The sequence below is a fragment of the Ceratotherium simum genome, chromosome 4 (assembly GCF_057802395.1).
Source record: "Ceratotherium simum simum isolate JZ-2026a chromosome 4, ASM5780239v1, whole genome shotgun sequence".
Classification (NCBI taxonomy): domain Eukaryota; kingdom Metazoa; phylum Chordata; class Mammalia; order Perissodactyla; family Rhinocerotidae; genus Ceratotherium; species Ceratotherium simum.
In genome coordinates this window covers 90,172,467-90,196,017 of record NC_141903.1, presented here as the reverse complement: position 1 = coordinate 90,196,017, position 23,551 = coordinate 90,172,467, and the positions used below count along the sequence as shown (strand labels likewise).

The 23,551-nt window shown below is 38.1% G+C and overlaps 1 protein-coding gene across 1 annotated transcript in view; it reads right to left on the bottom strand.

The window, feature by feature from the left end:
• Positions 1-23,551, bottom strand: part of ANKRD31 (ankyrin repeat domain 31) — a 135,501-nt gene that overhangs the window by 41,121 nt on the left and 70,829 nt on the right. Inside the window, exons 13-18 of the mRNA XM_087430161.1 lie at positions 23,346-23,398; positions 20,892-22,419; positions 20,199-20,366; positions 17,958-18,095; positions 16,700-16,842; positions 1,690-1,852 (exon numbers count right to left, since the gene is read on the bottom strand). Of these exons, the coding sequence (XP_087286287.1) occupies positions 1,690-1,852; positions 16,700-16,842; positions 17,958-18,095; positions 20,199-20,366; positions 20,892-22,419; positions 23,346-23,398 (2,193 nt within the window). The remainder of the gene's footprint in view (positions 1-1,689; positions 1,853-16,699; positions 16,843-17,957; positions 18,096-20,198; positions 20,367-20,891; positions 22,420-23,345; positions 23,399-23,551) is intronic.

Here is a 23,551-nt window from a genome sequence, read left to right as displayed (position 1 = left end):
GTCTATAATTATTATAATATCTTAATGTTGGTCAGTACTTCATTATTTATTATTATTATCAATTGACTAATTACAGCTAACATTTACTGAATATTTATCACACGGTGGATATCAATCTCCTCCCCTGAATCATCCTATTTAATATTTATATGAACCCTGTGATGTAGGAAGTTTATTAAATCCATTTTACAGAAGAAGCAAGTGAAGCTTAGAGGGATTCAGGAAGTTGCCTAACGTCACACAGCTAGTATTGAAACCAGATTTGATTCCAAAGTCCATGCTGTTAACCACTATGACTATGATTCATGGTCTCTGTAAAGTTCTCTCTGATCCTCCTCCCATTCTGGATTTCCTGTCTCCATATAACTATTGCACCCTACATCTCTCATCTCTTTGGGGTACCTGACCAAGGAAATGTATACAATTTCTAAGAAACAACAGACAAGTGGAAATAGATATGGCACTTTATAAGAGTCTGCCCAATAACTCCAAAAGCAAGGTTTCTCTGGTAAGCTGAGCTGATGTAACTTATGGAGCCTGAACCTTCAGATAGGGCAGTGGAGAGGGAGAGAGACATGGCTGGGGGTCTAAGAAAGGCCCTGACCCTAGCACTTACCATATGGTAGCAGGCGATGAAAAGAGGAAACTTGTGTCAGTCTTGACCTTGCCTACATGTGATCTAGCTCACTAGTAAAATATGACACAATGATTATCCTTGGCTCTGACCAATCATATCCGTAACATAATTCCTCCCTTGAAAATCAACAACTGGTAAGGATAGTGGGAGGCTGGGGGAGAAGTGTGTGACAGGGACACTCTTCCCAATATTCTTCCTCATAGAGAGAGGGCAGATAAGCTCCTGAGTTTCTTCTTCTACGAGTCAAGGCTCAAGCAAGAGGGAAAAGGAAGAACAATTCCCTCTCCTCCACTTAATAAATTGTGTTTAATTGCCTGTTTTCTGGTTGGTCTCCCCACAAGACTGGAAGCTCCTAGTGGGCAAGTGCCTGGTTTGCACAGCAGGTGTTCAACAAATGTATATTTTCTAAATTAGTCTTCACTAAATGCCTATTTCTTACAGATAATTCATTATTATTATCTAAATGCAAACTACTGCTAAAAAATGGTTCAAAAAATTTTCCCTGGCTATACATTCTCCTGAAATATTCTTTTCACTACAGTCTATTACATACACACACACACACACACGTAGAGTATATCTGCTTAACAAATTCATATTCTAGCACTAGAATATTAGAGTCTTGAAAAGTTGGCATCACTCCAACTTTTCTATGAATCATTACAATTACAAATTTTGAAGTAATAGAATCTGAGTTGCAAAGACTTTAATATAATGTCATCCTCTTCCAGCCCCACTACAAGTAAACCAATCTGCATAGTTTGTAACATCTATCTCAGACCCAACGGTAGGGAGATTAATATTTGTTTAATGAACGATACGGGTTTCATTTCAACATGTAACTCCAATCCAATAGGATGACATGATCTATAAATTAAACCAAATTTAAAAATACTAATTACTAAAAATAAAGAATGCTTTTCAAGAGTTTAATAAAGATATAAAACATCTATCCCCAGTTATGAAACAACTTACACTACAAATATGAAGATTTTATTTTCTAAGCAGAGTATACTCCTGTATAAAATAGCAAGCAATACTGACATACATACCAGTGACTACAGCATTACTCTCATCTCTATCATCAGTCTCAACAGCACCATAAGATTTTAGCAGCTCTTTCATTTTTTCATCATCTGCTTCATCCAAAGCAGTCTTCTGTTTTTGATCCTTTTGATTAGGATTTGCTCCATGTCGTAGTAGAATCTCAGCTGCCTAGAACGTATTTTTCCAAAGTTATCTCTACAGACACTTAGAATCAATAATTTTTGCTCACATTACAAGACACCACTACCAAGCATTAAAAGTTACCAAAAAGTTTTCAAATTCTGGCCAAGAAAATGTTTATTAAATTTGATATGACAACTGTAAACTGATCCACTGATTTGGCCTGATCTGATCTCCTCACAGGAGAACCAAACATGACGACATGAAAGTACCAGATACGCTACCTTCATTGCAGTAAGAGGCAGACACAGGTAGAGTGATGTGCAGAAGGATTTACTCTCTCTGTTTAACAGAGCCCTTTGTCCTCCCCCAAGCTGGAGGATGGGATAGACAGGGAAGCAGGAATCACTTTAGGACTATATTATGTTATAAACTATATTATAAACTGCCATTAGATATAGTTGGATAAAGTTCTACTTGGACTATATTTCAGGTACATTACTTGTTCAAGAGGTTTTATGAGCTAGCCTGGAAACCTAATATCTATTCTAATAATGTCTATGCAAATATGTTATGTGTCCTAAATAACTGACTTATAGTCACAGAATGTTAATAATAAAAGGAAACTCAGAAATATCTACTCTAATCCCATCATTTTACAAAAGAGGAAGCTGAGGTCACAGAGGCTATGACATTTTTTGGGTGGGGGGGAAGCTCCTAATATAAATAAGGTTTCTCTGAATAACTCAAAGTTGTGTATTAGAAGTTTGTAATTGACCACAGTCAAAGATGGTTACTAACTAGTTTATGGTATAAGTCAATTATAGTCATGTGTTGCTTAATGATGGGGATATGTTCTGAGGAATGTGTCACTATAAGATTTCGTCGTTGTGTGGACATCATAGAGTACTTACACAAACCTAGATCGTATAGCATACTACACACCTAGGCTATATGGTATAGCTTATTGCTCCTACACTGCAAACCTGTATAGCATGTTACTGTACTGAACACTGTAGACAACTGTAACACAATGATAAGTATTTGTGTATCTAAATATAGAAAAGGTACAGTAAAAATACAGTATAAAAGACTGAAAATGGTACACCTGTATAGGGCACTTACCATGAATGGAGCTTGCAGGACTGCAAGTTGCTCTGGGTGAGTCAGTGAGTGAGTGGTGAGTTAAATGAAGGCCTAGGACATTACTGAATACTAATGTAGACTTTATAATAAACACTTAGGCTACACTAAATTTATAAAAAGTATTTTTCTTTCTGTAATAAATTAACCTTGGCTTACTGCAACTTTTTTACTTAATAAACTTTTTAATTTTTTTAACTTTTTGACTCTTTTGTAATAACACTTATCTTAAAACACAAACACACTGTACAACTGTACAAAAGTATTTTCTTTCTTTATATTCTTATTCTATAAGCTTTTTTCTATTTTAAAATTTTGTATTGTTTTTAACTTTTTAAAATTTTTTGTTAAAAATTAAGACAAACACACACATTAGCCTAGGCCTATACAGGGTCAGGATCATCAGTATCACTGTCTACCACCTCCACATCTTGGCCCCTGGAAGGTCTTCAGGGGCAATAACATGCATGGAGCTGTGATCTCCTATGATAACAATGCCTTCTTCTGGAATACCTCCTGAAACTCTACTTGAGGAGGTGCCACTCTTTTCAAAAATATGTCCATGGTGGTTTGCCTACTTGTTTTCTGTTTTTCATTATAGATTTGCTCATAAGCAGATAATGTACCATGAACATTCCTCTCTATTAATGAAAACCTTTCAATGTTGGGGGCCAAGTTTTCAAATTTTTTAAAGGAGCTTGTTGAGGTCTGCAAAAGCTTCTGCTAAACCCTTCACTGTGCATTTTCTTGAGGGTTCTTCTTTTTCTTCTCTTGTAGTTTCCTTTTCTCTTGCCTCTTCCTCAGCTATGTGTTCCTGTTCCTGTTCCAACAACTCATTAGTCAGTTCCCCAGGAACCACCTCTAGGAGCACCTCCATGTCATCCTCATCCACACCCAGGTTAAAGCTGTTTGCCATCTCAACCACAGCCTCACTGATTTTTGCAACCTCCTCATCCTTGGCAAATCCTCTAAGTCATGGACGAACCTCTTGAGCTTCGTCCAGATGCCATTCTTACACTCCTTGGTGACCTCACCCCAAGCCCAAGCAAGTTCTTGATGCAGTCATAGATGTTGTAGTCCTTCCAGAATTGCATCAGTGTCTTCTTCAGTTGAAGCAATAGCCTGGGCAAAGGTCCTCCTTTTAAGGCCTTTTATAGCTGCTATAAAGCTGCTATAACTCCTTAACCCATTGGCCAGATCAAAGAGGGGGTGTTTGGCGGGAGAAACACCTTTGATATTGGGATTAAGATCACCAATAAAAGGAGGATTTCTGGGAACATTATCAATAAGCAAAATCTTGAAAAGAATGTTATTCTCCAAATAGTACTTCTCCATTTCGCTGGCATAGCAATTCAGAGAGGCATCCTGGAAGAGGAGCTGGGTCATCCATGACTTCTCATTGCTCCTGTAGTACACTGGCAGCATGTGCTTACTGATGTGCTTGAAGGCCCTGGGGTTCTCACTGTGCCAGATCACAAAGGGTTTCAATTTGTAGCCTGCAACATCGCCCCCAAGCAAGACTGTTATCCTGTCCTTAAAAGGCTTGAAACCTATCCTTGACTTGGCCTCCTTATGGATGAAAGTCCTTTCAGGCATCTATTTCCAGAATGAGGTTTCACCCATATTGAACATTTGCTCTGGCAAGTAATTTTCCTCCACAATCAGCTTATCTAGAATTTCTAAAAATTCTTCAGTTGCCTTCACACCAGCACTTGCAGACTCACCATTCACTTCCACATTATATAATACATAATGATTTAAACCACCCAGAGGGCCGGCCCTGTGGCTTAGCAGTTAGGTGCGCGTGCTCCGCTGCTGGCAGCCTGGGTTCGGATCCTGAGCGCGCACCAATGCACCGCTTCTCCCGCCATGCTGAGGCCGCGTCCCACATACAGCAACTAGAAGGATGTGCAACTATGACATACAACTATCTACTGGGGCTTTGGGGGCAAAATAAATAAATAAATAAAATTATAAAAATAAACGACCCAGAGCTAGCAGTAAATTCAACATTGTAGTTGGTGCCCAGCCTCTTCTTTCAACATCGGAAACAAACCTTTCGCTTTTGCTGTGATCATCATGGTGCTGAGAGGGATAGCTTCTGTGTCTGGTCTTCAATCCAGGTTATTAGAAGTTTCTCCATATCTGATATGGGCCCTTCTCAAATTTTTGTTAGTCCTGCCACTTTTGATGAAGCAGATCCTTTAACACTTGTTGTCTCTTCTTCTTCTTCTTCCAGACTGTAGCTAGGGTGGAACGGGACATGCCTGACTGGTGACCAATAACCATCACTGATTTTCCACCTTCGCAGTCCTTTTTTTTTTTTTAATTCATTTTTTCCCCCCAAAGCCCCAGTAGACAGTTGTATGTCGTAGGTTCACATCCTTCTAGTTGCTGTACGCGGGACTCGGCCTCGGGTTGGACGGAGATGTGGTGCCTCGGGGCGCGCCCGGGATCCGAACCCGGGCCGCCAGCATCAGAGCGCGCGCACTCAACCGCCAAGCCACGGAGCCGGCCCAGCCTTCGCAGTCCTTAACTGCTTTTAATTTCGTTTCCAGGTCAATAACTTGATGTGGCCTCTTACTGGCAACATCAGCAGTGGATTTTGTAAGTTTAGGGGCCATGATGAACCAAACAACACAAGACTTAGCCAAGCACAAGAGAAAATAATGCAATCAAGAGATTTGCTAAACACGAGATGTATGAGGCTGCTGCCTTGTAACATGGCATGTTTTACAGTAAATTTTTTTATAAGTAGAAAGACTACACTCTAAAATAAGAATAAAAAGTATAATATAGTAAATATATAAACCAGTAACACAGTCGTTTATTAGCATTACTAAGTATTATGTACTGTATATAATTGTACATGCTATACTTTTATACGACTGGCAGTGGAGTAGGTCTGTTTACACCAGCATCACCACAAACACATGAGCAATGTGTTGCGCTACGATGTTACAATGGTTATGACATCACTAGGCGATAGGAATTTTTCAGCTCCATTATAATCTTATTTGACCACCGGCATGTATCTGGTCCACGGTTGACCAAAATGTCCTCACGTGGCGCATGACTAGTGAAAAACATTTGCACAAGGCAAGCAAGTCACTCAAAGCATTGAAAAACCTTCTGATTAGGAAAAGATGGTCAGGATTTTGTTAAAACAGAGACATACTATGTGCTAGTAGTTTTTCTCTTTCTGCTTGTGCCCAGGGATGGAGAAGCAGAGAAATTTGGGAGCGAATGGGCCAGCAGAAATTATAAGGATAGCCCCCTATTTGTTCTATCAGCCTAGAGATAGCACAGCATAAAGTAAAACATTTGTTTTAAAGTCAAGCATACAAAACTCACTCCTGCTACTTATTAGCTGTGTCCTTGGTTAAGTTTCTTACCATCTGAACCTCATTTTTATCACTTATGAGGATTATATGTGAGCCCTTATAAAGTATCTGGCACATAGTGGGCTCTTAATGAAACTAGTCCCTTACCCCGCCTTTTTCCTTCAGTGAGGTGAAAAGACCAACTGAGGTAATGAGAGACAGTAAATAATGAAACATGAAAAAAATCTCTTGCAAAGATTTTTTATGAACTCTGCACACATACATCTTAAAGAAGTCTGAGTAAAGGTATTTTATTTTGTTTTGTTTTAAAAAATGGGGTAAGCAGTGCCTCAATCCAGTAGGTTCTAAGTCTGAGTGATCAGTAAAGCCACCTGTGGAATTATTTTAAAATAGATTCCTTAGACCATTTTTCAATACTATATGGGAGACGTAGAAAGCTATTTTGGAAAAGGAAGTTTTTCTAGACACTTAAAAACTTATGCCATATTAATAACAACTACTCTGTCTGTGTGTTAAGATGAGGCTTTCCTCTAGGCCTTGGCCTTCAATATATTAATATGGATTCATTTAATATATTAGTTTGGAAGACACAGAGAACTCAGTTCAGAGGGAATGAGCCCCTGAACAGCTATTTTTCAGTAACATTCATTAACAGGAAAAAGTCTAAGAGAACAGCAACAGGCAGCCAGGCACTAAAAAGGAAGGGCTAATGCTCCAGTTAGGAGACAGTGAGTTCCAGGGAACATGATGGGGCCGGCGTGGGGAACAAAGAGCTTGGCAAAAATCAGGTGACCGACAAATAGTCCCCTCGCCTGTTTTAAAAAAAAAATCAGCCTCACTAAAGTAATCACTAATACAATTGTGACTTAGAAACATTCCATCATCACACAAAAAAATCCATTATGCCTCTGCAGTCACTCTTCCCATTACCCTTTGGCCCTTGGCAATCAGTGCTCTGACTCAATTGCTATAAATTTTGTCTTTTGTAGAACTTTACATGAATGGAATCATGTGGCATATAGTCTTTTGTGTCTGGCATCTTTGAATTAGCATGATGCTTTTGAGATTCATCCATACTGTTGTGTGTATCAATAGTATGTTCCAGCTACTTGCTAGCTATGATGAGAACAGTGTTATATCAGTGAATGGAAGTTATACCCATTCTGCAATGTATGTAGACAAGTGTTAAAGGAGACTTGTAATAAAGATGATTCTAAGAAATCAAAGTTTGTTCCTTTTAACAAATTATTCATTTACCAGCTGACAGAAATTTGCGTTCTTTCTAGTTATCAATTATAATGAATAAAACTGCTATGAAAATTCAAGTACAAATATTTAGGTAGATAAAAAAATTCTCTTTTCTATGATTTCTATCTCTGTTAAACCTCTCATTTTGTTCACAAATTGTTTTCCTGATTTTATTGAGTTGTCTGTGTTCTCTTGTAGATTACTGAGCTTCCTTAAAACAATTATTTTAAATTCTGTCAGGCAATTCATAGATTTCCATTTCCATTTCTTTGGGGTCAGTGCTTGCTCCACACTTCTTGTTCCCTCTTGGGGGCGGGAATTCTTAGGATTGTATGCCTTCTCTTGATCCCTCAAAGCCAGGTGTTGACAGCCTCTTTTTGTAGGGTGCTTCCCTGAAATGCTGCAGTCAGACCAGCCTTCTGTGCTTGCTTACTAGCCGTTTGGAAAGGCTCACTCTCACTGTCCACGGGAGCGCACAGCGGGAGCCAGCCACTGGGAGCCGGCCCTCAGTCTTGCAGATCACCTCAGCAATCCGGCTGAGGCAAGAAAGAAGTGGGCCTCTTGGGCAACATCCCAGCCAGCTGGGGAAGCTGGGCATTCACTCACATGCTGCCGCTTTCCTCCAAAGGAGAAATCACAGGCCATGGGGGTCTCTCCTGGTACTGAGCCACGCTGCCCTGGGGAAGGAATGACCAGGGCAAAGTGAAACTGTTCCTCTTACTCTCTTCCATGAGGTTGTTCTCGGACATTTTTTTGCTCCAAAGTTGTGCTGAAACTTCTCCACTGGACTCCTGCACTCCCACGAGGTACTCTTGTCCCTGAGTGACTGCCAGAATCGACGTTCTCTGGGGAATGATGGTAGAGAATTTCTACTCTGACATCATTCTCCTGTACTTTTATTTTTTTCTAACATAAGCATGCAAAGTTTAAAACTTCCATCAAAGTTCTACTTTATCTGCATCCCATAAATTTTGACTTATGTTACTTTAATTCAGGTCAAAATATTTTCTAATTTCCCTTGCGATTTCATCTGTGACAAATGGGTTATTTGGAGGTATATAGTTTAATTTTTAAATATTTGAGGATTTTCCAGACATTTTTCAGTTATTAATTAGTAATTTCATTCCATTTTGGTTAGAGAACATACTCAGTATGAGTTCAAGTCTCTTAAATATATTGAAACTTGTTTTATGGCCCAGCATATGGTCTATATTAGTGAGTGTTCTGTGAGCATTTGAAAAAAATGTGTATTCTGCCACTGTTGTTGGAGTCTTCAATAAATGTCAAATAGATCAAATTCGTTGATAATGTTGTTTACAGCTTCTAAATCCTGGGTGTGTATTTTTAAATCATTTATTAAGAGAAGAATTGCAATCTCCAACTATGATTATGGTTTTGTCTATTTCCCCTTTAAATTCCATCAGCTTTTTCTTCATGTGTTTTGAAACTCATTACTGTGTCCACACACTTTTAGGACTGTTATGTCTTCCTGGTGAATTATTCCCCTTATACTTATGAAATGTCCCTCTTTATCCCTGGCAATATTCCTTGCTCTGAAATCTACTTTGTCTTCTGTTACCAGAGGCACTCTTTTGATTATTGTTTTCATAGTGTATCTTTTTCTACAATTTTACTTTTAATGTATCTGTGTCTTTATATTTAAAGTGGGTTTCTTATAGGCCATGTTTAGTTAGGTCTTGCTTCTTTATCCAATCTGATAAGTCTGTTTTTTAACTGGAACGTTTAGATCATTTACATTTGAAACGATTATCAATATGGCTGGGTTTAAATCTACCATCTTGTTATTTGTTTTCTAATTATCTCATCTGTTCTTTTGTTCATTTTACCTATTTCCTTTACTTTTTTTGAACTGAATATTTTCAATTTGGTTTTATCTCCCCTGTGGGCTTATTGTCTATACCTCATTATTTTTTTTACGTGATTGCTCTAGGTAAAGATTACAATATATATCTTTAAGTTACCACATCTATCTTCAAATAATAATAAACCACTTCATGTATATTTCAAGAACCTTACAACAGAATACTTGCATTTCTCCCACCCATTTCATTGTGCTCTTGTTTTTCATTTTACTTAAATATATGTTATAAATCCCACAAGGCATTATTATTTTTCTTGCTTATCTAAAAATGCCTGTACTTCATTTTCACCTTAAAAAATTAAGATATTGGGCCGGCCCTGTGGCCAAGTGGTTAAAGTTCTGTGCGCTCCACTTTGGCAGCCTGGGTTCAGATCCTGGGTGTGGACCTACTCCACTTGTCAGCCATGCAGTGGAGGCATCCCACATGCAAAGTAGAGGAAAATTGGCAGAGATGTTAGCCTAGGGCTCATCTTCCTCAAACAAAAAAAGAGGAAGACTGGCAACAGATGTTAGCTCAGGGTCAGTCTTCCTCAACAAAAAAAAAAAAAAAAAAAATTAAGATCTAATTTGTATACCACAAAATTCACCCTTAATCTTAAGGTGTACAATTCTGTGGATTTTAATTCACAAGCTTGTGCACCCATCAACACTAATTCCAGAACATTTCATCACCCTAAGAAGAAACCACATGCCAATCAGCAGTCATTCCTCATTTCTTCCTCTTTGCAGAGCCTGGCAACCACTAATCAATTCCCTGTTTGTATAGATTTGCTTACTGTAGACATTTCATATGAATAGAATCATAAAGTATGTGGCCTTTTGTGTCCGGCTTCTTTCACTTAGTATAATGTTTTCGAGGTTCATCTATGTGGTAGCCTGTATCAGTACTTCATTTTTTATGTCCTAATAATATCCCATTAAAATATACCACATTTTGTTTATACACTCATCAACTGATGGACATTTGGGTTATTTCCACTTTTTGGCTGTTATGAATATAGTACTATGAACATTCATGTACAAATTTTTGTGTGAACATGTTTCCAGTGGAATTGCTAGGTCATATCATAACTCTATGTTTAACTTTTTGAAGGAACTGCCAAACTCTTTTCCACAGCAGTAGCACCGTTTTACATTTCCACCAGCAATGTATAAGAGTTCCAATTTTTCCACATCCTTGCCAACATCATCTTTACTTTTGAAAGATTTTTTGCTGGGTATAGAACTTGAGATTGACAAGTTTCTTGTTGCTGGTTTTTTTTCTGTCAGTATTTTTTAAAGATGGTGCTCCCTTGTCCAGTGGCTTGCCAAGTTTCTGATGAGAAGCTGGTTCTCATTCTTATATTTGTTCTTGTATACATATGTGTCTTTCAAAAAATTCTGACTGTTTTAAAGATTTTTCCCCTTTCCATTGGTTTTCAGTAATTTGACTATGGTGCGTGTTGGTGCAGTTTTCTTCATGTTTCTTTTGCTGGAGAGTTGCTGAGATTTTTGGTTCTGTGGGTTTATTATTTTCATCAAATTTGGATAATCTTGGTCTTTATTCTCCAAATATTTTTTCCGAGCACCTTCCTCTTTTGGGGAGTAAATTTGCATATATGTTATACAACTTGACAGTGTCCTACACGTCACTAATGTTCTGTTTATTTTGGTTTTTTTCAGTCTTTCTTCTCCCTGTATTTCATTTTGGATAATTTCTATTGCTTTATCTTCCATTTCACTGTATTTATTTTTCAGTATTTAATTTGCTATTAACCCATTTGGTGAATATTTTATTTCCATCTATAGAAGTCTGAGTCTTATTTATGTCTTCATTTCTCTTATCATGTTTCTGTTTTCCTCTACCTTCTTGAACACACAGAGTATATTAGTTTTCTATTACCACATAACAAATTACCACAAATGTGATGGCTTAAAATAATAAAAATTTATTATCTCACAGTTCTGTAGGTCAGAAATCTGAGCATAGTGTGGCTGGGTTGTCTGCTCACAGCAGGCTAAAATCAAAGTGTCAGCACACACTGCAACTCTCACACAAGGCTTAGGGTCCTCTTCCAAGCTCAATGGTTTTTGGCATAATTCATTTCCTTGCAACTGAATGACTAAGGTTCCTGTATTTTTGTTGGCTGTAGGCTGGAGACTGCTCTTAGCTCCTAGAAGCTGCCTCCAGTTCCTTGACAAATGGCTCTCTGACGCTTCCCTTCTTTTAAAGGGCTCATCTGATTAAGTTGGGCTGAGCCACACTCAAAGGAAGGGGGTTATACGTGGTTTGCATAGGGCAGTGGGTGAGAATCTTGAGGATTATCTTAGAATTCTCCTACTACATGGAATATAATTATAATACCTGTTTTAATATCCTTTTCTGTTAATTCAACTATCTGTGTCATTTCTGGGTCTGTTTGGTTGACTGATTTTTTTTCTCCCGGTTATGGCTAATATTTTACACTTCCTGTATTTTGAAAATTGTGGATTGGTTGATGGACACTGTGATTTTTACATTGCTGAGTGCTGGATTTTATTGTATTCCTTCAGATATTACTGGGCTTTGTCCTGGGACACAATTAGGACACTTGGAATCAGTATATCTTTTTGACACTTTCTTTTAAGTTTTAAGGTGGGTTCAGAGAAATGTTTCGTCTAGAGCTAATCTGATCTAAATATGCAAGAAATACCCTCTACTTGATGCTTCCATGTATTAAGAGGTCCTTCCACTCTGACTGATGGGAACATGAGCTACTCTCAGCCCTCTGTAAGCTCCAGCAATGGTCCTGCCAATCCTCCCTGCTGGTTCTTTGCCTAAACTTACATAGTTTCCTTACATACATTTGTAGATCAGCCAAAGAATCAAGGGGATTCCCCTTCAAAACTCTGGAGAGTTCTCTCTGTGCAGATCCTTTCTCTCTGGTATTTTGACCGATAAATTCTAACTGTTGCTGCCTGTGAAACTCCAAATCCTAACTCAACTACTGAGACCACAGGGCTGTTTGTTTTCTCCCTCCCTCTGCTTCTGCCTGGAAATGCCCCTTAGTCTGTAAGGTAGGGCCACCATAGGGTTCATCTCACTTGCTTCCTTTCTCTCAGGGATCACCTCTCTGTGCTGCATGTTGTCCAATATCTCAGAAGCACCATTTTATATATTTTGTTCACTTTTTCTAGTTGTTAAGGTGGGAGGGTGTATCTTGTCCCTGCTATTCCATCAGGTCTGAAAGCAGACGTCCATCCCCGCTTTTTATTCTTTTTCTTTTATCTTTTTCTCTCACTCTTCTTTCCTCTTTATTCTCTGCTTTTTACAAGGTAGAATACATGACCATCTTGGAAAATAACTTAAAACATAAAGATTTAAAAAGAAATTAAAAGTTGAAAAAGAAAAAAGAGCATTGAATAACTTTACATGTACTCATGCAAGAGTAAAAAATCTAAAAATTAAATTTATAGGGTGTAACAGAATTGATACTGATTAGGTCTACAATACCATACACTTACCTTTTTTGCTCTCTCTTTTTAATCTTTCTCATTCATCTATCAGTATGCTATCTCAAGACAAAGAAACAGGGACAAAAGGGGGGAAGTGAGTCAGAAATAAAATGAGCCAATGATAGAAGCGTCACACAGAAGAAAAGTTGATGAAGACGTGAGGAAAGATGTTGACAATATATCAGTGTCAAGGGAATTAAAATGTCATTAAAAATACTACCTCCTTCTTTCCAAATAGAACATTTCTCCTTAAAATAAAGGCAACAGAGGGGTCGGCCTGGTGGCATAGTGGTTAAGTTCGTGTACTCCGCTTTGGCGGCTCACGGTTCGCTGGTTCAGATCCCAGGCGCGGACCTATGCACCGCTTATCAGGCCACACTGTGGCAGGCGTCCCACATATAAAGTAGAGGAAGATGGGCATGGATCTTAGCCCAGGGCCAATCTTCCTCAGCAAAAAGAGGAAGATTGGCAACAGATGTTAGCTCAGGGCTAATCTTCCTCACCAAAAAAATAAATGAAGGCAACGGAGATATGGAAGGTTACTCCAAAAGCAAACTTGGTCTGTATCACCACTCAGGTGAAGGGACATAAATGAGCCTCTGGATCAAGCAATAACAAATTATGGCTCATGGCCCCAATCCAGTCAGATGCCTGATTTTGTAAATAAAGTTTTATTGGAGCACAGCCACACTCACTCATTTACATATCGTCTATGGCTGCTTTTCCACTACAACAGCAGTTCAGTAGCTGCAACAGGCACTGTGTGGTCCAGAAAACCTAAACTGTTTATTATTTAGCCCTTTATAAGAAATGTTTACCAATCCTGGCTTTACACCAGAGCTGTTCAGAATTTTCTGTGACGACGGACATGTTCTAATCTGCACTGTCCAATACCATACCCACTCACCACATGTAGCTACTGAGTACTTGAAATGTGGCTAATGCAACTGAAGAAGTGAATTTTTAAAATTAAGTAAGTAATTTAAATAGCCACTTGTGGTTAATGGCTACAGTATAGGACAGCACAGCTCTAGATCAAATTCCTTATCTCAGGAGTAAAGATACTTTTATCTTTCTCAAGCAGCAGAATTAGGCCTAGAACTTGAGTTTTCCAATACCCAGTTCAGTGTTTTATTCACTTACCCAGCTCCCTTTCTGCTATCTCCTGTGGTTAACTTTCAGCTTGCAGCATTTATTTTTACAGAGGACCCACTATATCTGGGTAATCATTTTTAAGTTACCAATTGCCATGATGGAATCTAGAGTCTTCAAAATAGGAAAATTCTCACTCATGAAGACCACTTACAAAACATGACCCAAATATCCCTCCCTGCCTATTAACGTGGCATCTTTCCCACCCATCAAGTCAATATCTTTTTCTTGATTGTTGGTCAGTTTACCACTAGCCACTGATGTTGTAAATAGCCAACAATAAACTGCAAATACACTACAAATTGATTACAAAGTCAAAATGCACAGATGTAGGATTTCCTGAAGTCATACATTAAAATAATGCTGGATAAATGCTTGAAGCGCCTGTGACGCCACTGATGAATGAGAAACTGGCAGGTAAAACTGTAAAAAAAAAAAAAAAAAAGAAAAATCACAAGGATTTGAATATGAAAGGATTAATAGAAGACCCAAGGAAACCTTGTGATACCTCTCAAGATTTTTGAAAAAAGACCTTCCTTCAGGTCATGGTGTAAAAAATCAACTGTGAGATAAAGGATGTCCTATGTGCTGTCATACAACTTTGAGAGAATAATTGGGCTGTTCTAGAAATTAGTATATGTTTCAATTAGAACCTAAATACAATACTGTTTAGAAAACAGCTATCCAGAAACTTCGCTTCCAAGGTTGGCCTACAGTGAGCATTTGCAAACCTGGCTGGTAAACAGTACTCTACACTGTGCTTAACCTGTCTACACAAGTAATGTGGTTTATGCTCCTGGGAGTCTGGAATCTTGCTATGTGCTAGGCAGAGGGTGCCTACATGATCAGCACCCAGTATAAATCCTGGGCATTGAATTTCTAACGGACTTCCCTGGACAGAAGCATTCACTGCTGGGGGGAAGAGTAAGCTCTGTGTGACCTCTTATGAGGAAGACAGCATAATAAAGCCTTCACAGTGAAACCTCCAGACTCCACCTGTGTGTTTCTCTCTGATGATCCAGTTGTGGATCCTTACTACATTGCTAAGACAAATCTTAGCCATGAGTACAATTATATGCTGAGCTTTGTGGGTCCTTCTAACAAATTTCCAAATGTAGGCATGGTGTTGGGGACCCCCTTATTTTCTTTGTTTCATATTATATTTTTCAGGATAAAGCCAAAAATCTGATTTTCCCACTATGAAGTTTTGGCCCTTATTTAAGGGGTTTCACTTCAGTGGCCTTTTCTCTGTACAAACAAACTAGTAAGTTCATCACTTTAATGATTCTTCCTGCTCGCTTTCTTCCATTTCATAATCACATAACCTCGTGACTTTGTCTATTCTTTTTTAATTTAAGTATCTCTGGCCAAAAGAAGCCACCCTGGACACTAGCCCACCCATTTTGTATTATTCTTAATCATTAGTTTATATCTCTTACCTCCACACATCATAAACTCAATAATACTATTCCTTCACATGACTACATTTAGGCTGAAAACAGTGGGGATATACTTGTACAAATTTTTTGTGTGTGTGTGTGTGTGTGTGTGTGTGTGTGTGTGTGTAAGGAAGATCAGCCCTGAGCTAAATCCATGCTAATCCTCTTTTTGCTGAGGAAGACTGGCTCTGAGCTAACATGTATTGCCAATACTCCTCCTTTTTTTCCCCCAAAGCCCCAGTAGATAGTTGTATGTCATAGTTGCACATCCTTCTAGTTGCTGTATGTGGGACGTGGCCTCAGCACGGCCGGAGAAGTGGTGCATCGGTGCGTGCCCGGGATCCGAGCCTGGGCCGCCAGTAGTGGAGCGCACGCGCTTACCCGCTAAGCCATGGGACCGGCCCAATACTTGCACAAAATTAAATAAAAATCACCAGGCTCTTAAAAATATACAGAGACAGAGAAATAAGTGTTAGTAAGAGATCCAAGGAATCTTTTATATGAACCCTGGCTTTATTGTTGCTGTTGGTGGTAGTTTCCTTAATGATTTTTCAAAACCAATAATTATTCCTAAAATCTATATATTGTCTATTGATAACAACAAACATTTTCTCCTAAGGCCTGTCAAACAAAAAGATAAGTTTAAAAATCTGAAGAATTTTAAGGTTTAAGATTTGAAATTCAGGGTTACTGAAATAATGATCTTTTAGTAATTTCCTCTTGTGATATTTTTACCGTGGCTGCCTGATTAAGAAAAACAAAGGAGAAAAAGATACAACAAACCCCCGGCAAACAAGCAACTTGTGTTTTTACCCATTTCTTTGAAACTTCAAACCCACTGAGAAATTTTCAGTTAAAAAAAAGTCTAGCTGTCACAAGTATCATCACTAAAGACTCTTTTATGCACAACGGCAAATCATTTAAGACAAAAATGGAATGTATGAGATTTATAACCTGTGTTTACTCTGAGCGCTTTCATTTTATTCTGACTTACATGAATTTTATAATGAAGACAATGAAAAAATGATTCATCAGCAAATATATTGATTTTCCAATCTATACACAATATCTTATCTTCATTTGTAATTTTAAGCAGGTTTTTAAAATCATTTGTTTTCAGGAATCACTTTAGTTTTCAGTTTAAAATATCTTCATTTTCTTCACTTATTTTTCTATTAAAAGTAATAGGAACCTAATCTGGTGTGCACTGTACCTTTAAATGATTGTTTGCAACAGCATCATGTAAGGGCAGAATTCCATCTAGATTTTCACAATTAACGTCAGCACCAGCTTTTAACAACTCTACAATTATATCATCAGATCCCTCACTAGATGCCTCATGAAGTGGTGTCCAACCTAAGAAAAAAAAAAAATTAACGAAGTTGCTGCTTACAAATCAACATTCATGTAATATCTTCATTATTGTTTATCTCACCAATGGAATTAATATCTATATTGATTCACATGTATCTACCAAGTATTGGATAAGAAATAATATTGAAAACTATGGCATTAAAATGTCTAAGTTTCATTTTTTAAAACAAATATTGGGGCCTGCCCCGTGGCTTAGCGGTTAAGTGCACGTGCTCCGCTGCTGGCGGCCCGGGTTCAGATCCCGGGCGCGCACCGACGCACCGCTTCTCCAGCCATGCTGAGGCCGCATCCCACATACAGCAACTAGAAGGATGTGCAGCTATGACATACAACTATCTACTGGGGCTTTGGGGGAAAAGTAAATAAATAAATAAAATTATAAAAAAATAAAAAAATAAAACAAATTGATCTCATCAAAAATATTTGTTGATACAAGTGCAAAAACAGAAGACACACAGAACATAAAATATAATGGGACCAGAGTTAATACTAATCATGTCAATTTGTTTCAACTCAGATATTAAAATAGAGTAAGATCACATCTGACTTCCCCATTTCTATCTTTGCGTTGACAGATTTCTCTTTAAAATGACATTTGACTCAAACAATCTTTGAGTTTTTCAGTCTGGAACTCCTCACAAGATTCTTCTGTGCTTGAGCAAAATGTTAGATCAATTTAAAAATGGAGGTTTCAAATAAAAATAAGGGAAGGGAGAAAAAAGGAAAAGTGTAAAGAGAGGAGGAAAGAGAAGAAGGGACCAGGAAATGGGAAAAATTTTGCATTCTCTCCAGAGTTAGGGAATGGTATTAAGGCTTCCAAAGAACAGGCCTAAATAAGCTCCTCTTACTCCCCATTCTGTGTACTCCCTCGAATAATCCCAAATGTATGTTAAAAACTGTTTCGAAAGAGAAGGTTATTTTAGCAATTGGTGCAAACCAAGATAAACCTTACTATTCAACTAAATAATACTGTATTATAAAAAAGATTGTTCAAAGTTAGCAGTTATAAATCAGCCAGTATCAAAACTGGGGGAGTGAGGGATGAAATGTGTATTTCAGTGAGTTCAAATTATAAAAACAATTAAAAGAATCCAAACCTGCATTATCTTTTAGATTCACATTTGCTCCAGATTCTATTAGAGCTTTCACCAGAGATAAATTTCCTCTTCTGGCAGCCAAATGAAGCCGGCTTTCCCCTCTGGCATTCCTCTTATTGATCCCAGCTGTTTTCATTTCTGTAAATTTGCCAAGCAAAACTGAGGCTTCTTTTCTGCCAAATGCTGATTATTATAAAGGAGCTTAGAAAATAGATAGCAATTTCCTCAAAATATCCTAAGTGGGTACACCACACAGAAACACACATTGTTGTTGCTGTTTTAAAATACAACTTGTGAAGAAATTACAGGGCATCTAAGCATATTGCTTTCGATTCACTCGAGCAGTTGCTCAGCCACGCCAGCACGGGGACTGAAGCAGATCGACCAGCTCCGGCTTTCCGCTCATTCCACTCTCACTAGGCCTTTAGCAACAGATAACCTTTTTCTTAAAACAAATTGTGATTTTTATAAAAATCTTTTTACAGCTATTCTCTCTCTCAATGGGTGTATTTCTGATCACATAACATGCCAAAAACCAAACTACAGCCTATTAGATTTTTGTTTTTTTTTCATAAAAATTATAGCACGACATCATTATTCAAAGATTCTTTTTTTTCTTGCAACACAAGTGAGAGAGACCTAATGGAGCTAAAAACAGTGGACTGACCATGTTTGTTTGTGCCCCCCCATTTCCTTCCCAAATCATGCTAAAACGATAGTAAAAAATTTTTTTAAATATCATAAAAAGAAAACAGAAGAAGAAACAATACAAGACAAAGACTTCAACAAATTTTGGGGAACTGGAAAGTCACTGATGGAGAAGAGTTAACTGACGTGGCAGAGTGGAGAATCCCAACCCAAGTGCCAGCAAAAGGAATTACAGAGGAAGAGAGCCAACTGGACCCAGGCACTCAGCATCGGGGGCATCAGGCACCACGACAGACCACGTGTGTGGAATAGGGCTGGAAACAGCGAGACTGACTGAAAGTGCATGTACAGAGAAGTTGGGACTCTGAGTCCCCTTCCCCAACCCCGAATTGCCTGGCAGCCATTCTTCTTCTCCCAGGTCTCCACCCCCAACGCAGGAAGCTGGAGGTTTATTTTCTGTAGAAACTGCATTAGAGAAGCTTCAGACTGAGATACAAGGCAATGTCGACGATTAGGGTGATGAAACTGAAAAGAATATTCATTAAACCAGTGGTTCTCAAAGCATAGTCCCAGATTGGCAGTATCAGTGTCGCCTGGGAAACCTGTCAGAAATGTGAATTCTCCAACGCACCCCAAGCCTACTCTGGAGCGCAGACTTTAACATGGCTCCAAATGATCCTCCCCTCCTGGTGTTTATGGCCTTGTATAATTCCCTCCTCTTAAACAACTCGCTTCTAACCAACAGAGTACCTCAACATTGAGGGTATTTCACTTCCTTGATTAGGTTACAAGAGATTGCAACATTTTCTGTCTTGCTAGCAGACCTCTCTATCACCTTCAGCCTGCATGTGTGGCTGAAGCAAGTGACCGCACTGGGAAAGCCCACACACCAAGAAACTGAGGACGGCTACCACCCTCAAGGAACAGAATTCTGCCAATAACCACACGAGCTTGAAAGTGGATCCTTCCCTAGATGAGCATTCAGAGGAGACCCCAATCCTGGCCGACACCTTGATTGTAGCTTGTGAAAGATCCTCAGCAGAGGACCTGGCTAAGCCATGCCCAATTCCTGACCTACAGAAACTACGAGATAATAAATACGTTGTTTTAAACTACTAAGTTTGTGGTAATTTGTTACGCACTAATAGACAACTAATACACGTACTGAATCAGACTTTCTGAGGGTAGAGTTCAGCAATCTGTGTTTTGACAAGCTTTCCAGGTGATTCTGATGCAAGCTAAGGTTTGAGAACTCTTGCCTTAAACCATGGGCCCCTTACCCTGTCCTATTTCCTGAATGCCAGCAACCAGACATACAATTTCAGGGCAAGAGAAAAAGACTGGACGATTACTCTCTAAAAGATGGATCATTTGGTTATATGAATCACAGCGAAGACTGACTGCCTCATGTCTATTCTCAAGTGGTGCCTTACAGTAAAACCATCTGACAAATATAGCTGAAATAATCCCATACCTTAGTGAATGACTGAAAAAGTAAACAGTAAACTGAAAGTTTCAAAATTCCCCATAGGAGAATGGATTGCTGGGCTTAATGACATAAACTTTTACCTGTACAAGTACAAGAATACAAACCTTGCCTGCAGGTAGCTTTCAAAAAACTTTGTCTTTTTCTGAACTTCTGAACTTTTTTGTGTTCTTGGATATTTGGAGGCATGTGAATTTCTGAATCTTTTTCTTTTTTCTCCTCACAATTTCTCACAGTGCTTTTGTCTCCATTGATATTATTAGTTAATTCCTCAACTGAAAAACAAACATTTTGCAGTATCAGTGTTGTAGTTCTCCTTACTGGTTACATGACTAAAAGAGTCCAGTCATATAACTATTCCAAGTTTCTGTTCCAAGCTGGACCTTTTTTTTCCTTTCAGGGAATAGAAGCCTTTAAAAATATCTTTACGTAATAAAGTTTGCTGGATGTAATTCTGATGGCAATATAGCAAATCGCTGATATCAATGGAGGTAACAATTTTTTGCTGTGAAAATGTTGTTAGGTTTCCTGATACTAAATAAGTGTCATATTACAAAGAAACATAAAAACTGGTAAAAATACTGTTTACTAACTTGTCAATATCAACTTAGCAACAATCTTTGATAATAATGGTTTGACTTTCAAAGTAAACACTATTACTTCAGTATCCCCAGATCATGGCCTACCATGTTCTAATTCTTGTCAGGTTGGGTGTAGGTTGAGTGGAATTCAGCCAGAAATTTCTATAAAATAAGTAAATCTATAGGAAATGTGTACAAATTGAGCAATACTACCAATACCTGGTTTGTGAGAAATTTCCTTCTCTTCTCTTTGACTAAGTTGTGGGACGTTGGCCAATTCTTTATTTATATTATCACTGGAATGAAAATCTATATTATGTATGGTTTTGCTTTCTAGAAAGTCTTGTCTCCTCTTTTCAACTGTAGTTGTTTCCATAACTTGAGAATGAACAACTGTGGATAAAGTCTTATTTGAGGAACTTGTTTTTTCACCTTTGTCAGTGTAATTCCTTTCAGTGTCTTCTTTGTTATTCACCTTTTCCACAGTATGTGTATCTATTTCCTTTATTAAAGGAGTTGGTGTTCTGGGGCTACAATCCTGAGGCCTTCTGAATAGCTCCACATGACTAGTCAACTTTGAAACTCCATGTGTTAAAAGTGTTCTTGTACAAGCCAGGGAAGTACACTCAGGATTGCCATGTGAGTGATCAAAAGAAGTTCCATATATGCATTGCTCATAATTTGCAACATGTTGTTCAGAAACTATTATGTTATCTGAATCAGAAAAATTAACATCTTTCTGCCGTGGAAGTATGGTTAGACCGCCTGCTTTTAACTCATTTTCTTGTGAAAAATGGTCTCCAGAGGGTAAAGATTGGTGAAAATCCTTTTCTTCTCCATTTGTTATACTCTCTTTATAATTACAGTGGTTTTTGCAACCTGTAGAACATTTCACCATTTTAGATGTCACAGTCTTCTCAGAGGTACAGCAATCACCATCATCATTATTAAAATTTTCCTTTATAAAGGATAGGAAAGAATTTTCCCACTTATTAAGGCTCTCAACTTTTTGACCTGAGTTACTGTTTTCACGAGATTTATAAGGGCTAATCTGCTGTTGTTCTTTGTGAGTGTGAGGCTGCTGATCTGTAATATCAAGTGGCAACTTGATTTCTTTATGTAAAGAAAAACCTGAGAAAGAAACAGCTTCAGCTTGGTCAATGGATTCTAATTCCAAGAATTTTATTTCTTGATTATCTGATACATCCAGGCTCTGGGAACGTGTCTCTTTGGAAACTGAACAAGCCTTGATATTGTTACCCAATCCATTTTTCAGGCTTGACAGAGCTGGGCTGGAAGGTTTACATGACTCTTCTGGAAGGTCATAAAGGGTTTGCAGAATACGCTGCGGCTGAGTAACCAATCTGTTTATTCTTCTGGAAGAAGAGACAGCTATTGTCTTTCTTGGATTGCTTTCCTGGATTGCATCAATCCCTTGAGTCCTTTTGTGTCGTGTGTTTCTTCTTCCTTTATCTTTAGAAACATTTGTGCTGGGATCTTTGACATTATGGAGATTGTCTTTTCTGAGTCCCGTAGAGTATATGTGGTTAACAGTTGATTCCTTATGCTTGGATTTACCAAATTTCGTGTTTTGGGGATCTTTTTGGTAATGTTCATATACATCTTCTTTCTTTATAAATAAAACCTCTTTGCTTCCTTTACTGACTTTTACATGTTCTGGCTTCTGTCTGTTGGAATTTTCATCACAACCAAACCCAATGCAATTTTTGGAATTGAATTTTGGTTTCTATAGAAATAAAATACTTAGTTAGCTTTGATTTTCAGCTGCAGTTCTACACTCAATTCATTCTAGATTGTTGATCAATCAAACTATTCATTTTTATAATCTGATCTAACCACAGGGCCTGCTGGGATATGTACAACCTGATATTTCAGAAAAGTAGATTAACAGAAGAAAGGCAAATGTAATAGACTCAGACTCAGTATGCGTACTAACCTTTATTTTCTGCTATATATTTTAATTTCTTTTTGCCAGTATTGTAGCACTATTAATCTTACTAAACATAACAAAAGTTTTTAATCTACTTAATTTTTATAGGCTTTTAAAATAATCAGACAAAAATGCTTTAGAAACACTCTCTCCCAGTTGTTATACAGATAGAGCTAGAATTAAGAGAGTTTCTTATGGTATCCGTGAGAGACTACAGATACGGCAGCAGAAGAAGGAATTTAAAAACAAGAAGACAGATATGCTACCAAGTTGGTCTGTATGGAAAGATCATTGTGGGCTCCTAAGATTACACAGGGACATTGCTTCCTCTCACTTGCCAGAACCCAAGCACCAGAGGAAGAGTAACTACCCACCATATAAAGTTTAAAGGGATGCACTGACACTTTTGGCTCTTGCACTGTGCTTAAGCCAGAGGAAATTCGATATGGTTGATAAACCTCATGGCTCCATGAAGAGGAGGAGAAAGGAAATGGCTACCAATACAGTAGTATGCCCAGATACGCTACATTTACTCAACTGCTTCCCAAACTAACAGCCCAGAACCCTCTGATTCTCATGTAATTATTCCAAAGTATCTTAAAAGCAAAGGTGAAGTCACTGTTCCTGATGAAGGCTTCAGCAGTCTTTCTTTCCCCTCTAATGAGCTAGAAAATAATCAGCAGGTGCATTCTATAAAACTGTTTCTTGCTAAACAGACATACCTTGTGCTGGTGTGCATCCTCTACATCTAATGGGTCAGTGCTATCCTTCTGAGCTGTAAACAAAAAGAGAAAATCAAACAGCCTCCAATGGTCAGACTCTAGACTTCTAAAACCCACAAGTCCTTTGCCATGAGAAAACCAAGCAGAATAAGTGAAATTATGCACACATTTTCTATTAAAATTGGCATATATAACATTCCTATAAT